Source organism: Entelurus aequoreus, linkage group LG10 (assembly GCF_033978785.1).
Source record: "Entelurus aequoreus isolate RoL-2023_Sb linkage group LG10, RoL_Eaeq_v1.1, whole genome shotgun sequence".
In the NCBI taxonomy this organism is placed as follows: domain Eukaryota; kingdom Metazoa; phylum Chordata; class Actinopteri; order Syngnathiformes; family Syngnathidae; genus Entelurus; species Entelurus aequoreus.
In genome coordinates, this window is record NC_084740.1 from 19503579 (window position 1) to 19530642 (window position 27064).

General features: G+C 39.9%; 1 protein-coding gene across 2 annotated transcripts; it reads right to left on the reverse strand.

Annotated features, from left to right (window-relative positions):
* Positions 1–1228: 1228 nt before the first annotated feature.
* LOC133658341 (rab5 GDP/GTP exchange factor-like) lies at positions 1229–26526 on the reverse strand. Of its 2 annotated transcripts, none has more exons than XM_062060253.1 (10): positions 26377–26526; positions 26063–26152; positions 25793–25989; positions 19324–19496; positions 7618–7799; positions 7405–7486; positions 7189–7321; positions 7033–7124; positions 6705–6961; positions 1229–3742 (listed from the first exon to the last, which is right to left on the reverse strand). In XM_062060253.1, exons 3-10 carry the CDS (start codon positions 25972–25974, stop codon positions 3302–3304), a joined length of 1542 nt encoding a protein of 513 aa, XP_061916237.1. In that variant the 5' UTR covers positions 25975–25989; positions 26063–26152; positions 26377–26526; the 3' UTR covers positions 1229–3301. The 2 variants fall into 2 exon arrangements, with proteins under 2 accessions (XP_061916237.1, XP_061916238.1); XM_062060254.1 differs by having other exon boundaries at positions 26313–26526.
* Positions 26527–27064: the final 538 nt, after the last annotated feature.

Genomic DNA, 27064 nt, shown 5'->3' on the forward strand with positions numbered 1-27064 from the left:
TGCAGTGCACTTTTAACAAAGGACTTCTTCCAGAGGAACAATGTCCCTTTTCTGGACTATCCTGCGTCTTCCTCTTATTTAAGTACAATTAGAAGCTTACAAAATGGACATGACTTCCAGACAGCAGATGCCGTCTTCACCACTCGCAGTCTTCTAGAAACACTGCCATCAAGCATGCTGAAAACCATTTTGGAGGTGATTAACGATGGCGCAGCTACTCGTAACTGAGTGCTTGTTTAACATTTTTATTTTTATTTTAGGGGGGCTTGGGTTTTTGAAACTATGGTTTTACAATTTTGATAAGCCAATTTTAGTAAATGGAAAGGGACAAGTGGTAGAAGATGGATGGATGGATGGGGTTGTTGGCAATACATTTGTATACTCAAAATGTTTTCATGTCTGACTCCCATTTCTTCTTTTTGCTCTACATAGAACCTTTTTAAGATCCAACAGTGCAAAATTTAAATTGATCAATAAATGATAGGAGTGTAAATATATATATTATACAATAACAAACCTATAAGATTCCGAAAAATATGTTTAAACCTGTGAGTACACTCACTGACTCAGATCTAATGAGACCCACTACAAAAGATGCATCAAAATATGGGCCTGTACAAAAAATAAATTAATTTTTGACATATTTTGACTAAGTATTAAGACAGCATAATGTCTTAAAACTAAGCATCATTACCTTTGTAAAGGCAGAATATATGACACAGCTCTTGTGTTGGATGGTGTTAAGACTGTGCAGGTAAAGCTTGGAGATGGCTTCTCCAGTTCTTCAACATGTAACTTAACATTGAGCCCTTGAGGCATCTAGGGGGACCAAAAGTGTACGTACATCTGATATCTTCACACGTAATAAGGCTAAAACTATATCAAACTTTTCAAGATTAGGCATACTCTCTCATTTGATGCAATATTAATGAGAAGTGCCACTGGGGGGTAAAAAAGTAAAATGTGAAAGTTTTTTCAATTACCTCTCATATGCACCATGTCAGTAATGAACTTCTACATATTCCACTTTGCTTTTGGAAAATATTGCATACTTACTGTGGTTTTCTTCATTGGAAAAATCATTTTTTTAAGACAAAAGGGTCATAAAAAGTCATTTCTAAAGTAATTGTTTTAAATAGTTAAGTTTTAAGTTGTTAAAAGGATAAATGTGTATATATATATATATATATATATATATATATATATATATATATATATATATACACACACACACACACAGTACAGGCCAAAAGTTTGGACACACCTTCTCATTCAATGTGTTTTCTTTATTTTCATGACTTTTACATTGTATATTGTCACATCAAAACTATGAATGAACACATGTGGAGTTATGCACTTAATAAAAACGGTGAAATAACTGAAAACATGTTTTATACTCTAGTTTCTTCAAAATAGCCACCCTTCGCTCTGATTACTGGTTTGACGCGAATCCCTTAGGGGTGATGGAAGGATGGGCAGCCTGAAGAGCTGCAGCCTCCCACCGTGGCCCCCACTACCTCCCCTCTGTTGCTAGTCTCGAGATGGATGTTGTAATATGTATATGTGCTTTGCTATGGAGGGTTTTTCCCACTACAGACTGGGCCACCTTAGGAGCCCAGTCTAGATTGTATTTTTTTACTCATCCTTCCCCAGCGTTTACCTTTTTCCCATCTATTACGCCTTGTGGCGACCCATCAGGGTTCCTGTTCTGTAACCCTGTACACTGTTTGTCTAACCTTGAACAGGTTCGAGATGAAAACAAAGTTTCGTTGTACTTGTGCAATGACAATAAAGACCTACCTACCAAACTCTTGGCATTTTCTCCATGAGCTTCAAGAGGTAGTCACCTGAAATGTTTTTCACTTCACAGGTGTGCTTGAAGCTCATGGAGAGAATGCCAAGAGTGTGCAAAGCAGTAATCAGAGCAAAGGGTGGCTATATTGAAGAAACTAGAATATAAAACATGTTTTCAGTTAGTTCACCTTTTTTTGTTAAGTACATAACTCCACATGTGATCATTCATCGTTTTGATGCCTTTAGTGACGATCTACAATGTAAATAGTCATGAAAATAAAGAAAACGCATTGAATGAGTGTTAGAATAATTATGTGTAAGTTATCACACAACTCTTATGCTTAAAGGCCATTGCTATAGTTATTATCAATTGTGCTGAAGTTGTACTTTTCTATCTGTGCAAAGGGACATCATCTCGTACCAGTGTTTGTGTCCAGAACCAGCCTGCTGACTGCCAAGGGAGAACATCGAGTGCCGTGACGCAGACAGAGCAGAGACAGGGCAATATCACGAGTGTCAGCACATTTGCATTTCATGAATAGTCATATATTGTGTCTAACTGGGGCTGCTGAGATTACCCCCTTCCTTCAAAGGCAGCCTCAGTGATGTAACCAGGGACCTCCCAAATAAATAGAGGAGCATGTGGGACTGTTACCTTAGAGCGTAGGTTGTTTCTGTAACTGGAGTACAGCCCAAAACGTCTCTCCTCATTGAGCAAAATTGAACTCTGTCTCTGCATGATTCCTTGCTTCTTGTCTGTTTAATAGATGTCATCAGTGTTTGAACCTGACAATGAGAAGGTGTGTCCAAACTTTTGGCCTGAACTGTATATATATATACATATATATTACCTATGTATTCCAGTTTTATGAGATGAATCAAACGTTAAACAGTTTATTTTAAACAGAGCCTCAAGGTTTAAATAAAATGGTGGCAGAGTAAGATTAAAATCTAGCAACAAAGAAGGAAATATTAAACATACATCCATGTGACCTGAAATATCCTTCGTATATACTGTAGGTATGTTTTAAATAAATGGTTCAAATACTAAAAAGTTCACAACAGATAGAGTTTGTTCCACTTCAGTTTTTCTTGTTTTTCCATTAGCTGTTGATTATGTCGAGCAACCAAAGTGTAAATATTTAAAAAATCCCAGCACCCCAGTGTGTATAATAATGGCCTCATGGCAGGAGTAAGAGGTTTAGGATGATGTAACAAACATGTCCATGCAGCAACACGCATGCGCGTGTGAAAATGATTCTCTTCTTCAGTAAATAAGACAGCAATTTGTTGAATCTGCAGATGTAGCCTCAATTGGGGGTATTTTAACTTTGATGCCTTTGTGAAATGTATCCTCACCTGTGGTTCACGTCGATGACTTTTGTGCAGCTTGCGTGGGTTCAATCCCCACTCAGTGCCGTCCCAGTGGTGACCAGTTCATAAGCGCTATAGAAGATGGATGGGATGTTTCATATGCAGGCGGCGACCGTAAGTGACAGGTCCAGCATCAACCAGCAAACACTTGTGGCTGCAGCGGCGGCGGCAGGTGCTCGTTTTCAACATTATCAGAGTCAATGGTCATGGAGGATGGCGGGTCCCCCGTGGCCGAGCTGGTGTTGGCGGTGGTGGTGGCAATAGGAGCGTTTGGCGTCTCAAAACTGTCCAGAACGCTGTGCACCTTCTGCTCCACTTCGTCCGTCCAGTCGATGAGGTCGTTCTCCAGCTGGCGCGCTCTCTCCATGACGCGCTCTTGCCGTTCACCGAGGCCCGTCAGCAGGTCCAGGCGCTTGTGGACCTGGCTGAGCGCCGCGCTGCCTGCGGTGCAAGATGGCGGCCCGCTGGCCGGGAAGTTGGGGGAAGCCTGGCCCGACATGTAGAGATCAAACTCCTCTGAGGTCAAGTTAAGAGACTTTCCATCCAGCTTCTCAATGAAGGCCACGGCGCAGCACTGAGGAGACAGCATGAATTGATTAACGTGGACCCCGACTTAAACAAGTTGAAAAACTTATTCGGGTGTTACCATTTAGTGGTCAATTGTACGGAATATGGACTGTACTGTGCAATTTACTAATACAAGTTTCAATCAATCAATCAGCATGCTTGTGTTTATTCATGGAAAACATTGATGGGATTTTTGCAATTAGTCTCTGCCGCCCCCTAGTAGTGAAAATTATAGCAACAAAGTACAGCCATCTATTTATTTTCTCCCGCTTGTCCCTCTTCCAGCTGCACCCTGGCGGAAGGCGGGGTACACCCCGGACAAGTCGCCCCCTCATCACAGGGCCCCTGTTATGGTAATCCTTTCATTCATTTAACTACTCTCAGGGCATTCAATCGATCACCACAAGACTGTTTGGTTCGTCTTAGAAGACGTTTTGCCTCTCATCCAAGTAAGCTTCATCAGTTCATGCTCATAGACTTAGATTGATCAGACCTAGATTAGATCTGACCACTCTAAGACTCATTTACTATTTTTGATCAGATGAGCTGGAGTCTATCCCCAGCTGTCTTTAGATGACAGATCCTAGAATCAATCACAGCACACATACAAACATTCACACCAACAGACAGTTTAAAAATATTACACCGGGGTCAAACTATTAGGTATATACTTTCCCTACATGTTAGGGACACACACGGTCAACATAGTGGGTACCCAAGAAGCCACAATATTCTTAACAGCAATAGTGTTGCTAAAATATCAGGTAGTTTGCCAAGCATCAAGTAGACAAAAATATTAAATATACCAAAAAAAAAGGTGCATGCAAGGCCAAAAGGTACGCTCAAAATATTAGATTTACACAACTCCCGTTGCCTCAACAGAGCAAAAAATATCACCAAGGACAGCACACACCCTGGCTTCCACCTGTTCGACCTGCTACCATCGGACAGGCGCTACAGGTGCATCAGAGCCAGAACAAACAGGCTCAGAGACAGCTTCTTTCCCAGAGCTGTTACCATCTTGAACTCAAACTTATAATAAATAATGCACCCCTATACAATATCCTACCCTAATACCCTACTGTGCAATATTACCCTTCGAGTGCAATACATCCGACACTGATTGTTATTACTCCGGTACTCTTGTCTTGTTCTGTATATTGTACAGTATTTTGTATATTGTTTTGTATATTGTACAGGATTGCTTATTATTTTTATTGGATAGTAGTCTGTTTATTTCAATTCTTATTTTTTATCTTTATTACTTCTTGTGTAATTTATTTTTATCCCATATTTGTTTCCACTACCGCACCTTAAATTGGAGTCCTTAATCTCGTTATATGCAAATATAATGACAATAAAGTCCATTCTATTCTAGTCTATTAGCCAAAGTGTTGGGTATACACGAAGCACAAATATTTGGTGCATAAAGGAAATGCCATATACTATTACTTAACCTATTACATAAATTAGGCCAGGTTTGGGATACTCACTTGTGTGAGTCACAAATGAGAATCCAATCACAAGTTGTGAATTGCGAAAACAGAAAGTGCTATGCACACTTGTAACGAGCCACACTTGTAACGAAATCTATTTTAACCCAAGATTGCCAAGGGAGAGCAAAACATTGATTAGGTTGCAGATATATACTTGCAAGGCCATTTTCAAGAAGGACATTTCAAGTGAAGCTTGATCACGTGAGAAGAGGTCGGCTAACCTGTCCCAGTCGGTGAAATGGTTTGTCAGCCACCTCCAATCGAACCAACCAACTATGAGTGGTACCGATAACTACTGCAAATTGTGAGTTCAAATGTATTTATTTTTCTTACGTGTAATATGTTTTTACAATTATTTTACTTTTGACAGTACCACGTACAGATGTTTTATTTGCATATGCAAGTTTATTGGTTTTTAAATGTGCAGGAAAGTAGCCCGTTTAGCACTCTGAGGTGATTCAATGCCCCAGTAGCAGTGTTGGCTCTAAGAATCTTCAAAATGGGGTCCCAGTGACCCCATCAAGTCATAAAAATGGGGTCCCACAGTAAATTTATGGGGTCCCACTTTTTTTGAACCGTTTTGAAAACAAATGATGAATGTATGCATTATCCTGTTATATCTCACATTCTATATTGTGTTTTGGAAAAAGGTTGTCATAAACGTTACTTCATTCATTAAAAAAATAACACAAAAAAAAACAAATGCAGTATTTGTGATGGTTAAAACTTTCGGCGAATCAAAATTTAAGAAACTGTACCGGAAAGTGCATTACTTTGAAGTCGACCAATAATAAATAATTAATAATTTGACCTGGCAAATATACCGTATTTGCCGATGAATGGTCTATTTTTAATCTTTTATCATATATTAGGCGCACCGGATTATAGGGCGCATTAAAGGAGTCATATTATAATTTTTTTTTTCTAAATGTAAAATACTTCCTTGTGGTCTACATAACATGTAAAGGTGGTTCTTTGCTCAAAATGTTGCATAGATCAATCAATCAATCAATGTTTATTTATATAGCCCTAAATCATGACGTTTTACACATCATCTTCAAGTCACTTTCTGACAGTCTCTTCAGGATGCGCCATTTTGTGGGCGGTCTTATTTACGTGCCTCCACTTGGACAGTCATCTTTGTTGTAGCGGTGTAGCGTGCAAGGACGGAAGAAGTGTCAAAAGATGGAGCTAACTGTTTTAATGACATTCAGACTTTACTTCAATCAATAACGGAGCAGCATCTTCTCATCCGGAAACAACAACACCGGAAATGTGTCCCGTGAAAAAACGTCCGACCGGTAGTGTAATAACTAAAGTTCCTTGGGTGAATAATGTAAACTCACTAGACCGGTATGTTTTAGCGCTTTCATGGCGAGTTTACTGACAGATATTAATAAGTAAGAACTTTACACTACTTTATATTAGAAATGGCAACAGCGGAGGATGAATGATATGAATTGATTTCCTTACCAGATTAGTGAAGTAGTAGCCATCCTCTCCAGTCATGAGCCTGCTGGGGTTGCAGAAGCGGGTGACGTACTGGATGTTAGACTGAAGCCGTGGGGGGTTTGCTTTCAGTACAATGTAGATGAGCGTTGGCAGGAAGTCGTCCGCCGACGCCGCCTCCTTCTTGCTGATGCGAATGGCGTTGAAGATGTGCTTACTGCATCGTGTGATGCACGCCAGCTTGTCCTTGGGCACTCGCTTGGAATCGATTTCGATCACATCTGGAAAGAGGCGGACATAATATTTTGAGGACATAAAAAAAGGCAATTTTTTCATCAATGTGAGGCTCAACCTGTGATAGCTTTAACCACACTGTCGGACACTTCAGGGATCTCCTCATCGACTGGAACGCAAAGCATCTCAATGGTGACCCAGTGCAAAGCTCTGTAAGTCAAACAAAAATGTAAAACTAAAACACAATGTCTCAATCAGGGTGTTCTGTCCTGACCTGATCCTCTTCTGAATGGCCAGGTCTTTCTTCTCGTCATCAGAGGTTTCGGGACAGAAAACCTCCTTGTAAAGACGCGTCATCATGTACCTTTCCACCTCATCCATGATGCCTTCTACATACTCAGAGGAACCTTGGAGTACAGACAGCAGCAGGTGATATAATTTTAGAAGTAAGTTAAACGTGTTACGTAAGTGCAAGTAAAAATCATTATACCTTTGAACTGAGTCTGGAGGCGATCAGAGAGATTCTGGTAGAAGTCCTGAACACATTCAGACATGTCGTCAGCACCCATGTCCTAAAAACAGAAGAAAGGAATGGGGCTGTGGTTTCGAAAAGCCTTACAAACATTACGTATGCGATTAGTACGATGGACAAAACGCTCATCGTTGTTCGACCTGAAGCCCATCAAAGAGCGCTGGCGCTCACCCTCTTATATGCCATGCTCTCAGTGAAAGCCCGGCATTGCTTAAAGATTTGTCGGCCGTATTTCAGAGGCTTAAGAAAGTCGATGAACTCTCTTGTCGCGTGGTCGTTGTCCAGAGAGGAAGCCCGGTTAGCTGTGGAGGTGGAACTTGGGCTGGACTGAGCATCAAAAGGGGCAGCAGCATCTGGAGAAAAGACATGTAATGATGCAACAAAACATAGCCCAAAATCACTGTTTTTTATCAGTTTAACACAGTATCGATGCAAATTTGACCGTACTACGTAACTATTTTATTTCAACAGATCTGTACCTTACGCCGGACACAGCTCACGTTGGAGGTGTCAGCAAAGTAGCCTTCTTGTTGTCATCACAATTAGGGCTGGGCGAAATATGGAATATACTCGATATATCGCGGGTTTGTCTCTGTGCGATATAGAAAATGACTATATCGTGATATTGGAGTATACGTTCTCACCCAGTTGCTTTTACCTGCGGGCATTACACTACATGCGTTTATCACTCTTTCTTGTCTCTCCTTCTCACAGAGACATAAAACAAGCGCACCTTCTTACATACATCACATACTGTTGCACGTGCAACGTCATACGCCCTCGCGGAGCAGAGAAGTAGCGGCATGGGTAAAGTTAGCTGTGATGCTAGCGGAGTGGTGCAAGTGGTAATACGAGAGAGAAAAGGTGCAAATCTGGTAATACATGAAGGAAGAATTAATTCCCAAGAAAAACAGCACGGGGTCCATCGTCTGGCGGTGGTTTGGCTTCAAGCAGGAAGATGTCGAACAGACAGCCGTAAAATGTCAATTATGCGGCAAAAGCGTTGATACAAAAAGTAACATTACTGCTAATTTGTAGCATCATTTGAAAAGTCACCCGCTAGAGAATGAAGAGTGCTTGAAACTCCGCATGTCAACATCCGGCAGCTGCCACACCCACAAAATTCCCAAGCCACCATTTCCACATCAACACTGTATAAAAAAAAAATAGTCAACAACAGAAGGAGATAACGTCCGCAGGAACCTACCACATAGCGAAGGACATACACTATTTGATTTCCTATTATGCAGCTCATTTTTATTTGACACTTTTTGAAATATCTTGTGTGACATCATGCACAAAAGTGCCCTTTATTTATTTTAAACTATTGTAGTGGCGTTCTGTACAAAAAGTACACTTTAATTTAGTGTTGTTTTGATATGTCATCTTAGTGACATCATGCACAATAGTGCACTAATAGCTTGTTTTAAAATGTCTCTGACAATCTTGCACTTTCTGTTTTGAAATGACATGAAAGTTTGTGTCACTGCTTAATAACTGTTTAATAAATAGTTTTGGTAAATTGACTTAGTTGTGATTTCCCTCTCTGCATGAAAGTTTAAAATGAGCATATATTAATGCAGTATGAACAAGAATGTTTTAATGTAGACACATAGAATCATCATACTGGTGTGATTATATGCATCAAGTGTTCATTCAAGGCTAAGGCAAAATATTGAGATATGTATCGTGTATCGTGACATGGCCAAAAAATAGAGAGATATTAATAAAAGGCCATATCGCCCAGCCCTAATCACAATGCGTGATTAGAAAAGCTTTGAATCTGAAGCTTTGAAACTCCTGCATGATTGGAGCTCTGTGGGCTTTAGGCAATCGCTTGCACTAACTCAGTGGTTCACAAACTTTTTTTTACCAAGTACCACCATAATGTATTCAATAAAAACAGGCAGGTTTTATTTAACAAGCGTATTTCATATGTTTGGCCACGGCATCATTACACACAGTTTGAACAGAAACACAGTGTTTATATATTTAATTGAGTGATTCTTTGGCGTACCACTTGCTAGAGCCTGTGGTACATTACTAACCAATTCCCTCGTTTCAACGAATTCCGTGCCTCCCGCCGGACAGAATTCAAGTCGAATGTGTCAGCAAAATAGGGCTGGACGATTATGGCAACAATAATAATCATGGTTATTTTATTGATAATGAAATCACGATTAACAATTAAATTATTCATTCATTTGAAAACATGACTACTTATTGTACCACCAAAACTCAACTTTAAATATAATTTAAAAAGAGTAACTACAGTTTAGAAAGAACAAACGGATATCAATTAGAATCGAATAAACAAGTAAAACAATCATAATAATAATAATAATAGTAACAATGGTAAATTAAAATAACAATACAAATATAAAAAAATTACATTCATTTTTTCAGCTCAATTTTTTTTTAAATCCTTTGTTTTACCATTTACGCTTATTTTACAACGATAATATCAGCTTTTTGTGTCATAGATAAAATGTAATAAAATGTTAATTCAATGCAGAAATCCTCATATTTATTGGTTCAATAGATCTTTGGACAAAGCATAATCAGTGTGTTAAAATGTATTTTGTATCAGTAAGTGTTTTAATTTCATTATGCTTGCGTAAAGTACAGTACTTTATTGAAACCTTTTATTTTGTTAGCGCAATCAGAATAGACGTTGCACAGATAATGTTATTGTCAAGAGGGAAAGTGTGCTGCTGGTCTGAGCTTGATGAGTGTGGAGACGACGTGAGGCTGTTTATATGTTTAGATTAGATGGGTTGTGGGTGTATGAATTGTTCTCCCTAGCTTTAGCTTCCTAGTTTAGTTGGTGTTTGAAGTGGCTGTCTCAACATTGTTTAGTTTAAAGGCCTACTGAAACCCACTACTACCGACCACGCAGTCTGATAGTTTATATATCAATGATGAAATCTTAACATTATAACACATGCCAATACGGCCGGGTTAATTTATAAAGTGACATTTTAAATTTGCCGCTAAACTTCCGGTTCGAAACGCCTCTGAGGATGACGTATGCGCGTGACGTATACCGGCGAACACGGGTATGCCTTCCACATTGAAGCCAATACGAAAAAGCTCTGTTTTCATTTCATAATTCCACAGTATTGTGGACATCTGTGTTCGTGAATCTGTTTCAATCATGTTCATTGCATTATGGAGAAGGAAGCTGAGCAAGCAAAGAAGAAAGTTGTCGGTGCGAAATGGACGTATTTTTCGAACGTAGTCAGCCACAACAGTACACAGCCGGCGCTTCTTTGTTTACATTCCCGAAAGATGCAGTCAAGATGGAAGAACTCGGATAACAGAGACTCTAACCAGGAGGACTTTTGACTTCGATACACAGACGCCTGTAGAGAACTGGGACAACACAGACTCTTACCAGGATTACTTGGATTTGGATGACAAAGACGCAGACGTGCTACTGTGAGTATGCAGCTTTGGCTTCTAAACATTTGATCGCTTGACCGTATGTGCGCAACTTTTTTTTGCGTATGTACGTAACTTTTTCTAAATATATAAGCTTTATGAACCTTGGGTTAGGTAAACGGTCTTTTGGGCTGAGTGATTGTGTGTGTTGATCAGGTGTTTGAATTGTATTGGCGTGTTCTATGGAGCTAGGAGCTAGCATAGGAGCTAGGAGCTAGCATAACACGTACCGTACCGTATGTGCGCGTCACGTACGTAACTTTTTAAAAATATATAAGCTTTATGAACCTTGGGTTAGGTGAACGGTCTTTTGGGCTGAGTGCTTGTGTGTGTTGATCAGGTGTTTGAATTGTATTGGCGTGTTCTATGGAGCTAGGAGCTAGCATAGGAGCTAGCATAACACGTACCGTACCGTACGTGCGCGTCACGTACGTAACTTTTTAAAAATATATAAGCTTTATGAACCTTGGGTTAGGTGAACGGTCTTTTGGGCTGAGTGATTGTGTGTGTTGATCAGGTGTTTGAATTGTATTGGCGTGTTCTATGGAGCTAGGAGCTAGCAGAGGAGCTAGGAGCTAGCATAACAAACACGCAGGTGTTATTATGCAGGATTAATTTGTGGCATATTAAATATAAGCCTGGTTGTGTTGTGGCTAATAGAGTATATATATGTCTTGTGTTTATTTACTGTTGTAGTCATTCCCAGCTGAATATCAGGTACCGTGAGTATGCAGCCTTGGCTGCTAAACATTTGATAACTTGACCGTATGTGCGCGTCACGTACGTAACTTTTTAAAAATATATAAGCTTTATGAACCTTGGGTTAGGTGAACGGTCTTTTGGGCTGAGTGATTGTGTGTGTTGATCAGGTGTTTGAATTGTATTGGCGTGTTCTATGGAGCTAGGAGCTAGCAGAGGAGCTAGGAGCTAGCATAACAAACACGCAGGTGTTTTTATGCAGGATTAATTTGTGGCATGTTAAATATAAGCCTGGTTGTGTTGTGGCTAATAGAGTATATATATGTCTTGTGTTTATTTACTGTTGTAGTCATTCCCAGCTGAATATCAGGTCACCCCCGGCTCTCACAGCATCTTCCCTATCTGAATAGCTTCAACTCCCCACTAGTCCTTCACTTGCACTTTACTCATCCACAAATCTTTCATCCTCGCTCAAATTAATGGGGAAATTGTCGCTTTCTCGGTCCGAATCTCTCTCACTTCATGCGGCCATCATTGTAAATAGGGAACTTTGCGTATATGTTCAACTGACTACGTCACGCTACTTCCGGTAGGGGCAAGCCTTTTTTTTATCAGATACCAAAAGTTGCAATCTTTATCGTCGTTGTTCTATACTAAATCCTTTCAGCAAAAATATGGCAATATCGCGAAATGATCAAGTATGACACATAGAATAGATCTGCTATCCCCGTTTAAATAAAAAAAATTCATTTCAGTAGGCCTTTAAGACTGGACAGTTGAGTGTTTCATGGACCAGATGCATTACTTCCCCAAACAAACAGACTAAAAAATAACATTTAAAACCGAGGTAAAATACACATTGAAAAAGCAAATGCAAATAATCTTAAGAACAATTTGTTAGATAAAAAGCAGTTAAAAAGTTAAAAACAGTTTACAAACTATACTGTAGATGTGATCAAGTTGAGTGGTTGGAAATGCTACAAATATACTCTAAAGTCCAGTTTCATGAGTTGACAGGAAGTTACGCAATTTTTTATAGAAATCATTGGTGATCAATGAAGCAGTCTTAAAAAAAAACAACTATCCAAAACCCGACTTCTTTTTCATTGTGTTGTTTTTTTTTGTCTAGATAAAATACTTTTGCAAACTAATATATTTATATTCAGGATCACCTTAAATTGGGGCACAATACGGTACTTTTAGTTAGCAAAGGGCTACGAGGTAGACTTTGTTCAACATTTGAACAAAAATATTTGTAAAAGTCCCTGTTATTCTAGTTTGTTCACGTACAAAAAAGAAAATAATACTAATACCAGGAAAATTTTTATTATTTAAGTTTAAATGTTGAGTCTCATAAAATTAGGACTTTCCAGAAAATACATTGTTCATACATTATAATACTACGGTACATTTATTCTTCATGTTACGACTTCATACTATATACAAATTAAAAAGTATATACAGTACAGGGCAAAAGTTTGGACACACCTTCTGAAAATAAAGAAAACGCATTGAATGTTTCTTTATTTTCATGACTATTTACTTTGTAGATTGTCAATACATGTGGAGTTATGTACTTAACAAAAAAAGGTGAAATAACTGAAAACATTTTTTATATTTTAGTTTCTTCAAAATACCCACCCTTTGCTCTGATTACTTTTTTGCACACTCTTGGCATTCTCTCTATGAGCCACAAGAGGTAGTCACCTGAAATGGTTTTCACTTCACAGGTGTGCTTGAAGCTCATGGAGAGAATGCCAAGAGTGTGCAAAGCAGTAATCAGAGCAAAGGGTGGCTATTTTGAAGAAACGAGAATATAAAACATGTTTTCAGTTATTTCGCCTTTTTTTGTTAAGTACATAACTCCGCATGTGTTCATTTATAGTTTTGATGTGACAATCTACAATGTAAATAGTCATGAAAATAAAGAAAACACACTGAATAAGGAGGTGTGTCCAAACTGTTGGCATGTAATGTACATCTGAAATAGAAATATTTTACTAAAAAAAACTTTTGCAGAGTGAAAAATTATATCATTTTATTTTATGAAAATAAAGTGGTTGCATGTCTTTATGCATTTCAAATAGTATTACGACTTTACCTGGAAAACCTACGACTTTTTCTAATATTAATGCAACTTTTTGTCTTATCTTGTATATTTGGATCACTACGGTATTGATTGCACGCCTGATAATATCTACATTTTTGAATAGTAAAATAAAAAGTAATACATTATTGTCATGCATTTAGAAATCAAACATTTATTAAAGATGCAACTTGTTTGTGAACACTGTTGCCAGGATGTATCGTTCTGCAACCAAAGCAAGTGATTAGCTAAGGGTTAATATTGTATTCTATATTTTTCCAACATTTTAAATAATTTGCCCCCGATAAAGTACATCATATGGACTAAAAGTATTAGGTACCTGTAAACTCATTTTTTCATACGGCGCTTCACTTCCTCCACATTTTGTTTTGTTACAGCCTTATTCCAAAAGAGAATACATTAATTTTGTCCTCAAAATTCTACACACAATACGCCATAATAACAATGTGAAAAGTTTTTCTAAAAAAGAAAAAAGAAAAAAAGAAAATGTATCAAAAATATCACATGTACATAAGTATTCACAGCATTTCCTCAATACTTTGCTGAAGTATCTTTGGTAGCAATTACAGCCTCAAGTCTTTTTGAATACGATGCCACAAGTTTGCCACACCTATCTTTGGGCAGTTTCCCTCATTCCTCTTTGCAGCTCCTCTCAAGCTCCATCGGGTTGGATGGGAAGCGTTAGTTTTTATCCAGGATGTATCCGTACATTACTGCATTCGTCTTTCCCTCAATGACTAGTCTCCCAGTTCTATGCCTCTGAAAAACATCCCCACAGCATGATGCTGCCACCTAATTAGCCTCAGTGGCCTAGTGGTTAGAGTGTCCGCCCTGAGATCGGTAGGTTGTGAGTTCAAACCCCGGCCGGGTCATATCAAAGACTATAAAAGTGGGACCCATTACCTCCCTGCTTGGCACTCAGCATCAAGGGTTGGAATTGGGGGTTAAATCACCAAAAATGACTCCCGGGCGCGGCTACGCTGCTGCCCACTGCTCCCCTCACCTCCCAGGGGGTGATCAAGGGGATGGGTCAAATGCAGAGGACAAATTTCACCACACCTAGTGTGTGTGTGACAATCATTGGTACTTTAACTTTAATTGAATGCTTCACTGGGCCTGGTGATGAGTGGTCCCTGGTTTCCTCCAAACATGATGTCTGGCATTCACACCAAAGACTTCAATCTTTGTCTCATCAGACCAGAAAATTATGTTTCTAATGATCTAAAAGTCTTTCAGGTGCATTTTGGCAATTGTTTATTTAAAAAAATGGCTTTTGTCTGGCTACTCTACCTAACAGCCCTGATTGGTGGATTGCTGCAGAGATGGTTGTCCTACTGGAAGGTTCTCTTCTCTACCCAGAAGAATGCCATAGCTCTGACAGAGTGATCATCAGGTTGGTCACCTCCCTGACTAGACTAAGAGAAATGCAGCAATGTACAGAGACATCCTGTATGAAAACATGAGCTTTTCATCCAACCAGATGGAGCTTGAGAGGAGCTGCACAGAAGGGGCAAAACTGCCCAAAGATAGTCATGACCAAAAATATTGGCACCCCTGCATTTCTGTCAGATAATGCACCACTTCTCCCAGAAAATTGTTGAAATCACAAATGCTTTGGTATTCACATGTTTATTTATTTTGTTTGCATTGGAACAACACACAAAAAAACCCAAAAAGCCAAATCTGATATGGTGATTAATTTTATTTTTTTCATAAAAAAAACACAATCATGTGTGCTTACGGACTGTCTCCCTGCAGACTGTATTGATCTATATTGATATATAATGTAGGAACCATAAATATTAATAACGGAAAGAAACAACCCTTTTGTGCAAATGAGTGTGAATGAGTGTAAATGGGGGAGGGAGGTTTTTTGGGTTGGTGCACTAATTGTAAGTGTATCTTGTGTTTTTTTATGTTGAGTTAATTTATTTATTTTTTTAAATAAAAAAAAAAGTATTTTTATTTTTTTATTTCTTGTGCGGCCCGGTACCAATCAATCCGCGGACCGGTACCGGGGACCACTGTTCTATAGGATTTGGATCTGGATTCATTGATGACTACTTCAGAACTCTCCAGCGCTTTGTCTTAAAGGCCTACTGAAACCCACTACTACCGACCACGCAGTCTGATAGTTTATATATCAATGATGACATCTTATCATTGCAACACATGCCAATACGGCCGGGTTAACTTATAAAATGCAATTTTAAATTTCCCGCGGAACTTCCGGTTGAAAACGTCTATGTATGATGACGTATGCGCGTGACGTCAATGGTTGAAACGGAAGTATTCGGACACATTGTATCTCAATACAAACAGCTCTGTTTCCTCTTCTCCCCTGTCCCTTGCGAGGGGGAGTTGCATAGGTCCGGTGGCCATGGATGAAGTGCTGGCTGTCCAGAGCCGGGACCCCGGGTGGACCACTAGCCTGTGCATCGGTTGGGGACATCTCTGCGCTGCTGACCCGTCTCCGCTCGGGATGGTTTCCTGTTGGCCCCGCTGTGGACTGGACTCCCGCTGATGTGTTGGATCCACTGTGGACTGGACTTTCACAATGTTATGTCAGACCCACTCGACATCCGTTGCTTTCGGTCTCCCCTAGAGGGGGGGGGTTACCCACATATGCGGTCCTCTCCAAGGTTTCTCATAGTCATTCACCGACGTCCCACTGGGGTGAGTTTTTCCTTGCCCGTATGTGGGCTCTGTACCGAGGATGTCGTTGTGGCTTGTACAGCCCTTTGAGACACTTGTGATTTAGGGCTATATAAATAAACATTGATTGATTGATTGACTGTTTTCATCGCAAAATTCCACAGTATTCTGGACATCTGTGTTGGTAAATCTTTTGCAATTTGTTTAATGAACAATGGAGACCGCAAAGAAGAAAGCTGTAGGTGGGATCGGTATATTAGCGGCTAGCTTCAGCAACACAACCAGGAGGACTTTGAGGATAGCAGACGCGCTATCCGACGCTAGCCGCCGACCGCATCGATGATCGGGTGAAGTCCTTCGTCGCGCCGTCGATCGCTGGAACGCAGGTGAGCACGGGTGTTGATCAGCAGATGAGGGCTTGCGTAGGTGGAGCGCTAATGTTTTTATCATAGCTCTGACGAGGTCCCGTAGCTAAGTTAGCTTCAATGGCGTCGTTAGCAACAGCATTGCTAGGCTTCGACAGGCGGCACAGCATTAACCGTGTGATTACAGGTCCAGTGTTTGGTTCGGTGTCTCCTGATAGTAGTATTGTTGATCTTCTGTCTATCCTTCCAGTCAGGGGCTTATTTATTTTGTTTCTATCTGCATTTAAGCACGATGCTATCACGTTAGCTCCGTAGCTAAAGTGCTTCACCGATGTATTGTCGTGGAGATAAAAGTCACTGTGAATGTCCATTTCGCATTCTCGACTCTCTTTTTCAAGAGGGTATCCGACGTGGTTTAAAATACAAATCCGTGATCCACAATAGAAAAAGGAGAAAGTGTGGAATCCATTGAGCCCTTTTACCTAAGTTACGGTCAGAGCGAAAAAAGATAGTCCTGCACTGCACTCTAGTCCTTCACTCTTCACGTTCCTCATCCACGAATCTTTCATCCTGGCTCAAATTAATGGGGTAATCGTTGCTTTCTCGGTCCGAATCGCTCTCGCTGCTGGTGTAAACAATGGGGAAATGTGAGGAGCCTTTCAACTTGTGACGTCACGCTACTTCCAGTACAGGCAAGGCTTTTTTTAACAGCGACCAAAAGTTGTGAACTTTATCGTCGATGTTCTCTACTAAGTCCTTTCAGCAAAAATATGGCAATATCGCGAAATGATAAATGGGTTATACTTGTATAGCGCTTTTCTACCTTCAAGGTACACAAAGCGCTTTGACAGTATTTCCACATTCACACACCCATTCACACACTGATGGAGGGAGCTGCCATGCAAGGCGCTAACCAGCACTCATCAGGAGCAAGGGTGAAGTGTCTTGCCCAAGGACACAACGGACGTGACTAGGATGGTAGAAGGTGGGGATTGAACCCCAGTAACCAGCAACCCTCCGGTTGCTGGCACAGCCACTCTACCAACTTCGCCACGCCGTCCCATGATCAAGTATGACACATAGAATGGATCTGCTATTCCCGTTTAAATAAAAAAAATTCATTTCAGTAGGCCTTTAAGCCATTTTTGTCTGCTTTTTGAAGTATGTTTTGGGTCGTTGTCCTGCTGAAGACCCATGACCTCTGACGGAGACCCAACTTTCTGACACTGAGCCCTACATTATGCCCCTAAATTCTTTGGTAGTCCTCAGATTTCATGATGCCATGCACAGTCAAGGCATCCTGTACCAGAAGCAGCAAAGCAACCCCAGAACATCAGCGAACCTCCACCATGTTTGACTGTAGGTTTGGTGTTCTTTTCTTTAACCTACTCAGTGGCCTAGTGGTTAGAGTGTCCACCCTGAGATTGGTAGGTTGTGAGTTCAAACCCCGGCCGAGTCAGACCAAAGACTATAAAAATGGGAGCCTTCTGCCTCTGTCTCAGCACCCAGCATTGTCCCACCCACACAACCATCTGATTGGTTACAACAGAGCGGTAACAGCCAATCAGCAGTGCGTATTCAGAGCGGTAACAGCCAATCAGCAGTGCGTATTCAGACCGCATGTCGTCAGTGCTTCAGCGTCGAGCAGATAGGTGTTTAGCAGGTGAGCATAAGGCACCACAGACTGTGGATGCTTTTAAAAAAGCCTTTTTTTTAGATATATGCGTGCTAGTTCTAGTTTTTATTCATTTTTTTAATACACTGTAGCACTTTGAGGTTGTTTGCTCAATGGAAAGTGCTTTTTACAAATAAGATATATTATTTTTATTATTAAAATAAATAAACATGTGAATACCGCAGCATTTATAATTTCAACAATTTTCTGGGAGAAGTGGTGCATTATCTGACAGAAATGCAGGGGTGCTAATATTTTTAGCCCTTACTGTAAGTGTGGCAAGCTTGAGGGATTGTATTCAAAAAGACTTGAGGCTGCAATTGCTGCCAAAAGTGCATCACCAAAGTATTGAGCAAACGCTGTGAATCCTTATGTGCATGTGCTGTTTTTTATTATTTTATTTTTAACAAAGTTGCACAATTTAAAAAAAAAACACACTGTTATTATGGGATATTGTGTATAGAATTTTAGGGACAAAAAAAGATGTATTCAATTTTGGAATAAGGCTGTAAAATAACAACATGTGGAAAAAGTGAAGCGATGTGAATACTTTCCGGATACACTGTACATTATGTAAAACTGTATTAAAATTAATAATTGTACAAGAAAAAAGTTGTTTTAGTTTTTCCTATATGCCTGTATATAAAGATTGTATGCTGTGGAAATTGGGTTTTCAAGCAATATTATGACTTGTGTATGACTTGTATGAACGCTGATTTAAAGCTTTGTTGCCGAAAAACACAATTGCGGTTTAAGAATCAGAGCATATCATCGTTTCTGTCAATGCTTTTACATTTCACCTTCTTCTAATTAACTGACAAAGATATGGGCTGGAGAAAAACTATGCCACTCTGAAAAAATAAGTTGAATACTACATTTCATGACAAGACAATCAGCAGTTTCTGTAAAAAAAAACCATCTATATTACCTACCTTTCTTTGGTGGTGTTTTAATAGAAGGAGTGAAAAATTTGGTGACCGTGTTGACTTTGCTAGACTTTTCCTTTGTCTTGCGTTCCTCAAACTTGCTGAAAGAGTTGACAGCTGGCTGCGACGGAGGCGTCTGATGTCTGCTTGCATATGCTTCCTCTTCCTCTCTCTGCAGCCTGACAGACAAAAAATTAAGCAGAGCACTGACTAATTAAAAAAACGGATGCTTTAGAGCAGGGGTGTCCAAACTTTTCCCACTAAAAGTCTAAGAGGGTCATTTTGATATTTTTTATTTTCAGAACCAACTCAATAAAGATTTTTTTATACCTTTAGTGATACCTTCAAGTTTGGTCGTGGGGACCTAATAGCGTCCTTCTCAGGTCATAAGTCCTATGTAATTTTCTTTTTTTTAATTTAAGGCTTAAATCGCAATATCAGAAAAAAATGTTTTTATGTTTTTTACCCTTTTGGTCAAAGGCCTGTTTTTATGACAAAAACACAAAATATCACAATCAACTTTTTGGCCAAATATGATTAACACAAATAATTTGACTTGGCAGAAGACTGTGTTCTTTTGTTCAATTTAAAAATAAATAAATATTAACGATTAACTAAAAATATAAACAATAACTAACATATGCACGGATAATAAATGCAATGGTGAACAGAGCAAAGAAAAAAGATGATGACGTGAACAGGCGTTAGTACATTCAGTGACAGATTAGTTCAGTTCACTCCTTAGTGTTAAAAATGCCATACATTCTTACTTTCAACTCTTAAATCTCTGGATCAACTTCAGATCAATCCATCAATCATACGTTTTTTCCCCCATGTTTTTTTGGTTTGTTTTATGTCCTTTTTGTCGAAGAAAACATGCATAATATGCACTATTTTCCTCCAAAAATATTTCAAAATTGAATTTTTGATGTGAAGTAATTGAAGCCTTGAATAAGTTAATAACTCATAACAACATTGATTTTGATTCATTATTATTTCTCGAGCAGGGCAGCACGTTGGGCACAGGGGTTAGTGCATGTGCCTCACAATACGAAGGTCCTGAGTTCAAGGCCGGGCTCGGGATCTTTCTGTGTGGAGTTTGCATGTTCTCCCTGTGACTGCGTGGGTTCCCTCCGGGTACTCCGGCTTCCTCCCACCTCCAAAGACATGCACCTGGGGATAGGTTGATTGGCACCACTAAATGGTCCCTAGTGTGTGAATGTGAGTGTGAATGTTGTCTGTGGCGACTTCCGCCGAATGCAACTGGGATAGTCTCCAGAAACCCCGTAAGGCAGTGGTCCCCAACCTTTTTGTAGCTGCGGACCGGTCAACGCTTGAAAATTTGTCCCACGGACCTGTGGGGTTGGGGGTGGGTGTATTTAAAAAAATTTTTTTTTTTTTTTTTTTTTACATAAATAAATACAATCATGTGTGCTTACGGACTGTATCCCTGCAGACTGTATTGATCTATATTGTATATATTGTGTTTTTTATGTTGATTTCATAAAAAAAAAATAATAAAAAAAATTTTTTTTTTTTTTTTTTTTTAATTTCTTGTGCGGCCCGGTACCAATCGGTCCGCGGACCGGTACCGGGCCGCGGCCCGGTGGTTGGGGACCACTGCCGTAAGGGACAAGCGGTAGGAAATGGATGGATGATTTCTTGAGCAATGACAGCTTTAAGAAAAATGATATTGCTATTGGAGGCGACAATAGCAACTTTTTTGGCTACATTTCACCTGTTTGCTCTTTTATTACACGTTTCAATGTTTTTTAAATACTTTTAAGGGCTTCGGGCTAGTCTACATTTCCCACCATGCATTGCAGGTGGCCATTTTGGTAAGCGTTGTTTGTAAACACGCTCAATGTTGATCATTCATCCAGTGATACTGATAATGCCAGCTATGTTTGCAATTGTCAACTGCCACAATTAAAAGTGGGAGATATAAAACTCGCTTTTACAAGATTTCTCCTGTTGTTTCTGGGCAAGGGGAAACTGCTGAACAGAAGATTGAATGGCGCAGGCAAGCATGGACTGCTGTAATCAACCGATCCGATGTGACATGCTATGAACAACTTTGTGCTTGCCTGGATCATTTAATTTCAGATAAGCTATAAATTACAAACATTTTGGAAATAGAAATCAATCTAAAATGAATAGCCCCTCTTTACATTAATTCAATGTGCTCAGTAGTTGTATTGATAAAAAAAATAGTTGTACTGTACACAATTCTCTCATCCAGACGGGCGAGGTACACCCTGGACAAGTCGCCAACCGGTCACTGCTTTCTACACTTTAATATATTTGCAAGTCATTCAAAGTGTAAAATGGGTTAGGTTGTAATAAGTTATTCACTAAGTCCGATCTCTGCTACACTCAACAGTTGTCAATCTGGTTCAGACCCTCACATCCAATTACAGCTGTTTTCTCCTTGTAACGAGTAAGGGACGTCTCAACTAGTGACTCAAGAGGATTTCACCTTCGTATCAAAGCCTGTGCAATGTTATTTTCCACTAAATAGTTCGGAAAAAGCAAGTGTGCATTGAATAGCGCTATGGAAAATGATGACTCTGTAAACAAAGCCTAACAATTTGGCTGTATGCAATAGTTTAGTAGAGAGCCCAAAGCCCTGTATTTGTCAAATGTGCTGCAGGCCGTTGAAAAATTAACTGTGAGACACAAATCTTTTCAACAAGAGGAGAAATATAACCTTACAGAAAAATCTAACTTTAAACATTAAACCTTTAGCATATCAGTATGTGGAATTAAATTATGGAATGGATTAATAAGCAAAGAACTCAAACAATCCACTAAAATGAACCAGTTTAAGAAAGTGTTCAAACTACAAGTGTTTAAAAAGTACAAGTAAGAAGAATTATAATGAACCTCTTGAAATTATTGAAAATTAGATATTAATTTCATATGTAATCCATAACGGACTTAACTATTTATGAAGAAAACTGTTGTATTTACTAAAAATTTATGTAAATTGTGTACAAATTGAGAACAGGAAATACAGTTAAAATTCCAATGATTGTCACTCACACACACACTAGGTGTAGTGAAATGTGTCCTCTGCATTTGACCGATCCCCATGTTCACCCCCTGGGAGGTGAGGGGGAGCAGTGAGCAGCAGCGTGTGCCGCGCTCGGGAATCATTTGGCGATTTAACCCCCAATTCCAACCCTTGATGCTGAGTGCCAAGCAGGGAGGTAATGGGTCCCATTTTTTTGTAGTTTTTGGTATGACTCGGCCGGGGTTTGAACTCACGACCTCCCAGTCTCAGGGCGGACTCTCTAACCACAAGGCCACTGAGCCGGTTAAATGTGTTAGTAATTGCTTTGAAGTAGAAAAGGGGTAGGACTAAATAAGCTTTGCTTCTTCCTACTCTTTTTCCAACATATTATAAAAACAAATGAAAATATTTGATGTATCATATTGATACTATATACATGTTCGAAAAAAAACTTTAACCGGCTAGCCCAGGGGTCGGCAACCTTTACCACTCAAAGAGCCATTTTGACCCGTTTCACAAATTAAAGAAAACAATGGGAGCCACAAAACTCTTTTGAAATTTAAAATGAAATAACACTACATACAATGTTTTTTTTTTGCTTTGTGCTATGTATAAACCAGGGGTCTCAGACACACGGCCCGCACCTTAATATGAAAATGTAATGTTAGTGCGGCCCGCGAGTTTATACGAATGGCGCTTGACAGCGTCATACTTGCCAACCCTCCCGATTTTTCCGGGAGACTCCCGAATTTCAGGGCAACTATTCTCACGAATGTCTGCTGATTTTCACCCAAACCACAAAAATAAGGGTGTGCCGTTATGGCACTGCCTTTAGCGCCCTCTACAACCTGTACATACAGCGTGTCAGCCAAGTTACATGTTGTATGAGGCTTCTGCAGACACACATGAGTTACTGCAAGCCATACTTGGTCAACAGCCATACAGGTCACACTGAGGATGGTCGTATAAACAACTTTAACACTCTTACTAATATGCGCCACACTGTGAACCCACACCAACCAAGAATGACAAACACATTTCGGGAGAACATAAACACAACAGAACAAATACCCAGAATCCCATGCATCCCTAACTATTCCGGGCTACATTATACACCCCCGCTACCACCAAACCCCGCCACCCAACCCTGCCCCCCCCCACCCCCCCACCCCCCCCACACACACACATCAACCCCCCCTCCGTGCGTCGGTTGAGGTGGGCGAGTTTGGGGGGGGTGTATAATGTAGCCCGGAGTAGCTAGGGATGCATGGGATTCTGGGTATTTGTTTTGTTGTGTTTATGTTGTGTTACGGTGCGGATGTTCTCCCGAAATGTGTTTGTCATTCTTGTTTGGTGTGGGTTCACAGTGTGGCGCATATTAGTAAGAGTGTTAAAGTTGTTTATACGACCACCCTCAGTGTGACCTGTATGGCTGTTGACCAAGTATGCCTTGCAGTCACTTACGTATGTAAGCAGAGGCCACATACAACATGTGACTGGGCCGGCACGCAGATAGTATGGTGAAAAAGCGGACGCGACGACAAGTTGTAGAGGACGCTAATAAAGGCAGTGCCATCACGGCACGCCCTCAATATTGTTGTCCGGGTGAAAATCTGAGAATATTTGCCCCGGGAGATTTCCAGGAGAAGCACTGAAATCCGGAAGTCTCAAGGGTCGGCAAGTATGCAGCTGAGCCGCATCAGAGTGGTCAAAGAGCCGCATGTGGCTCCGGAGCCACGGGTTGCCGACCCCTGGGCTAGCCAAATGGCCCATACTTTGGACACACCTGCTGAAGAGCAGTGTTTTTCAACCTTTTTTGAGCCAAGGCATATTTTTTTCATTGAAAAAATGCGGAGGAACACTTCCAGCAGAAATTATTAAAAAATGTAACTCAGTAGACAATAAAAAGCTGTCGCAATTATTGGATATGAATTTAAACCATAACCAAGCATGCATCACTATAGCTCTTGTCTCAAAGTAAGTCTACTGTCACCACCTGTCACATCACACCGTGACTTATTTGGAGTTTTTTGGTGTTTTCCCGTGTGTAGTGTTTTAATTCTTGTCTTGCGCTCCTATTTTGGTGGCTTTTCCTGTTGCAGTTTCATGTCTTTCTTTGAGCGCTATTCCCCGCACCTGCTTTGCTTTAGCAATCAAGAATATTTAAGTTGTTGCCATCTTATTTTGTGTGGACATTGTTGATTGTCATGTCATGTACGGATGGACTTTGTGGACGCCGTCTCTGCTCCACACGCTGTAAGTAGTGATGGGTTGATGAGGCGTCATGAAGCGTTTCGACACATTGCAAAATTGTATTGATACTGTGTCGATACTGTGTTACTAAATACTGACATCTGCTGGACATTAAAAATCCCTACAGGCAACCTATGGACCGACTCAACTGACACTGATTTTATGACCTAGTATATACAATAATATAAACCTAGTCATTGTATTTCATTTAGGATTATTTCATATCTTCATTTAAATAAAAATATATTTTTATCTTTTTTAGATACAGTCAATAAATAATGTGAACATGTATCATAACATGGAAATCTAGGAGAACGTGTTGTGAATGACGATGCTTGTGGACTGGGAATTGTTTTTTTTACACATTTTTATTTTTAAAAAAAAAACAGTTTTTCCAACGTATTAAATTTTAGACGATTTCTCTTCTTAGTTATTATTTCTCCGGCTGACAGCATTGAGGAGGTGGATTTGTTAATGTACGACAATTCTGTCGTACAAATGCGACATTTAACCTGCAGAAAATATGAATAGTAAACTAAGAATCATTTTGAAGAGATTTTGAATTCTAATACATCAAGTAGAAACTTTGAGAGAACAGGATGAAACGACAACGAAGCGATTCTGTTGGCAGCAGCATCTCATTGAAATATACGCTTCCTTATAAACACAGTTCGGTGCGCAGGTGTCAGTTCGACACAGTTCGCGTATCGGTCACGTGACCGAAACAGCTCATGACCGGTCACGTGACTTTCTAAAAGCGGTACACGCACAGACACAGGGTTTTGCTCTATGAGCTAAGTCTTTGCTGTCATCCAGCATTCTGTTTTTGTTTACTTTGTAGCCAGTTCAGTTTTAGTTTCGTTCTGCATAGCCTTCCATAAGCTTCAATGCCTTTTCTTAAGGGCACTCACCTTTTGTCCATTTTTGGTTTAAGCATTAGACACCTTTTTACCTTCACCCTGCCTCCCGCTGTTTCCGACATCTTCAAAGCAATTAGCTACCGGCTGCCACCTACTGATATGGAAGAGTATTACACGGTTACTCTGCCGAGCTCTAGACAGCACCGACACATCATTTGCAGACTATAATTACTGGTTTGCGATAAATATTTTTAACCCAAATTGGTGAAATTACATAATCTCCCACGGCACACCAGACTGTATCTCACAGTGGATGCAAAACACTGCTGTTGAGAGTAGGGCCAACCTTTCAGCTAAAGCCCAGTCGTCTTGGATCTGTTTTTGTTTCTCTCTCTGGTTCTCCTCTCGCCAGCATTTGGAGCACAGGCCTTGCCAAGCAGTGTTGCCATAAAAACCACATCCTTTTTTACACAGCAGCTCAGACTGGTCCAGATGGATTCCACGACGCTCAGACCGCTTGGCCATCATCTTTCAAGATTAAGACTGGCAAGAGAAGAGCAGACACATACAATGTGACTACAACCTAATAAATGTTGTAAGTATTTTGTTTGTTTACCTTTTAGTTGCTTCTTAAAAACATGACGTGCAACTTTAAATCACACAGGCGCAACGTCTTGCTGGTAAATGTCGTCGTTCCGAAACGAGTCTGAAAAGATAAAGCTTGTCAGACTATATCCTCGGCAATACTTTTAGGAGTCATTAATTGATGTTATAGAAGAAAAAAATAGTGTTTGCTTCACGCCCAGCGCGTCAATGGAACGAGCTAATCCGTGGCTAGCGAGCAGAGCTAATTAAAAAAAGCGTACCTTTGACAAGAAACGTAATTAAAAAAAAGAAAAAAAGATGACGTATGTTTTTGTGACAACGTACACTCTCATTCGCAGGGCGAGACAAAGCTATCAGGTGCCGTCGTTCCCGCTCCGGTTTGCTGTGTGGGGAATGTTTACATTAGCCAAATAGCTAGCTTCGTCCCACAGTCACTGTCAGCCATCTTGTCTTCTCTCCAGAGGGGGTTGTTCTTCTTCGTGACGTAAAGTAAAACAAACATCGCCATCTTGCGGATTAATGTTGGCCCTACACATTTTCACCAAATCATCGTCCATAACGTCTTAATAATGTATTCTTGATTTTGTAATGGATTTTGCTGCAGTATTTTGTATAGCTGTACAGCAACAATGTAAACATATATTTAATATTTATACACTAAACATATATTTATTATTTATACACTAAACATGTACGTAATATTGTGACATATTTGTATGGACTTGCCTCTTTGTGATATTAACTGTTATACAGTATATGCCTTGAGCTCTTATTTTGAAGGCGCTAAGAGCGGAAGTGGTGGAGCGGAGTTTTGAAAACAAACGAAATAAAGTGGCCCTCGTGTAAAACTGGAGCCTCCGTGTTTGTTATTTTGTAGTTTTATACAGTATAGGCGACATATATAAACCCTCGGTTACAGTATTAGTACACTAAACATGTATTTAATATTAATACACTAAACATGTACTTAATATTTATCCACTAAACATATATTTAATATTTATCCACTAAA

Excerpts from the sequence above, each read along its gene's own strand:
- LOC133658341 (XM_062060253.1), bottom strand. The coding sequence starts at position 25,974 with ATGATGGCCAAGCGGTCTGAGCGTCGTGGAATCCATCTGGACCAGTCT. Across the intron at positions 7,487-7,617 it reads AGAGCATGGCATATAAGAGG|GACATGGGTGCTGACGACAT; the intron begins GTGAGCGCCAGC and ends TTCTGTTTTTAG. Across the intron at positions 7,322-7,404 it reads CCTCCAGACTCAGTTCAAAG|GTTCCTCTGAGTATGTAGAA; the intron begins GTATAATGATTT and ends CTGTACTCCAAG.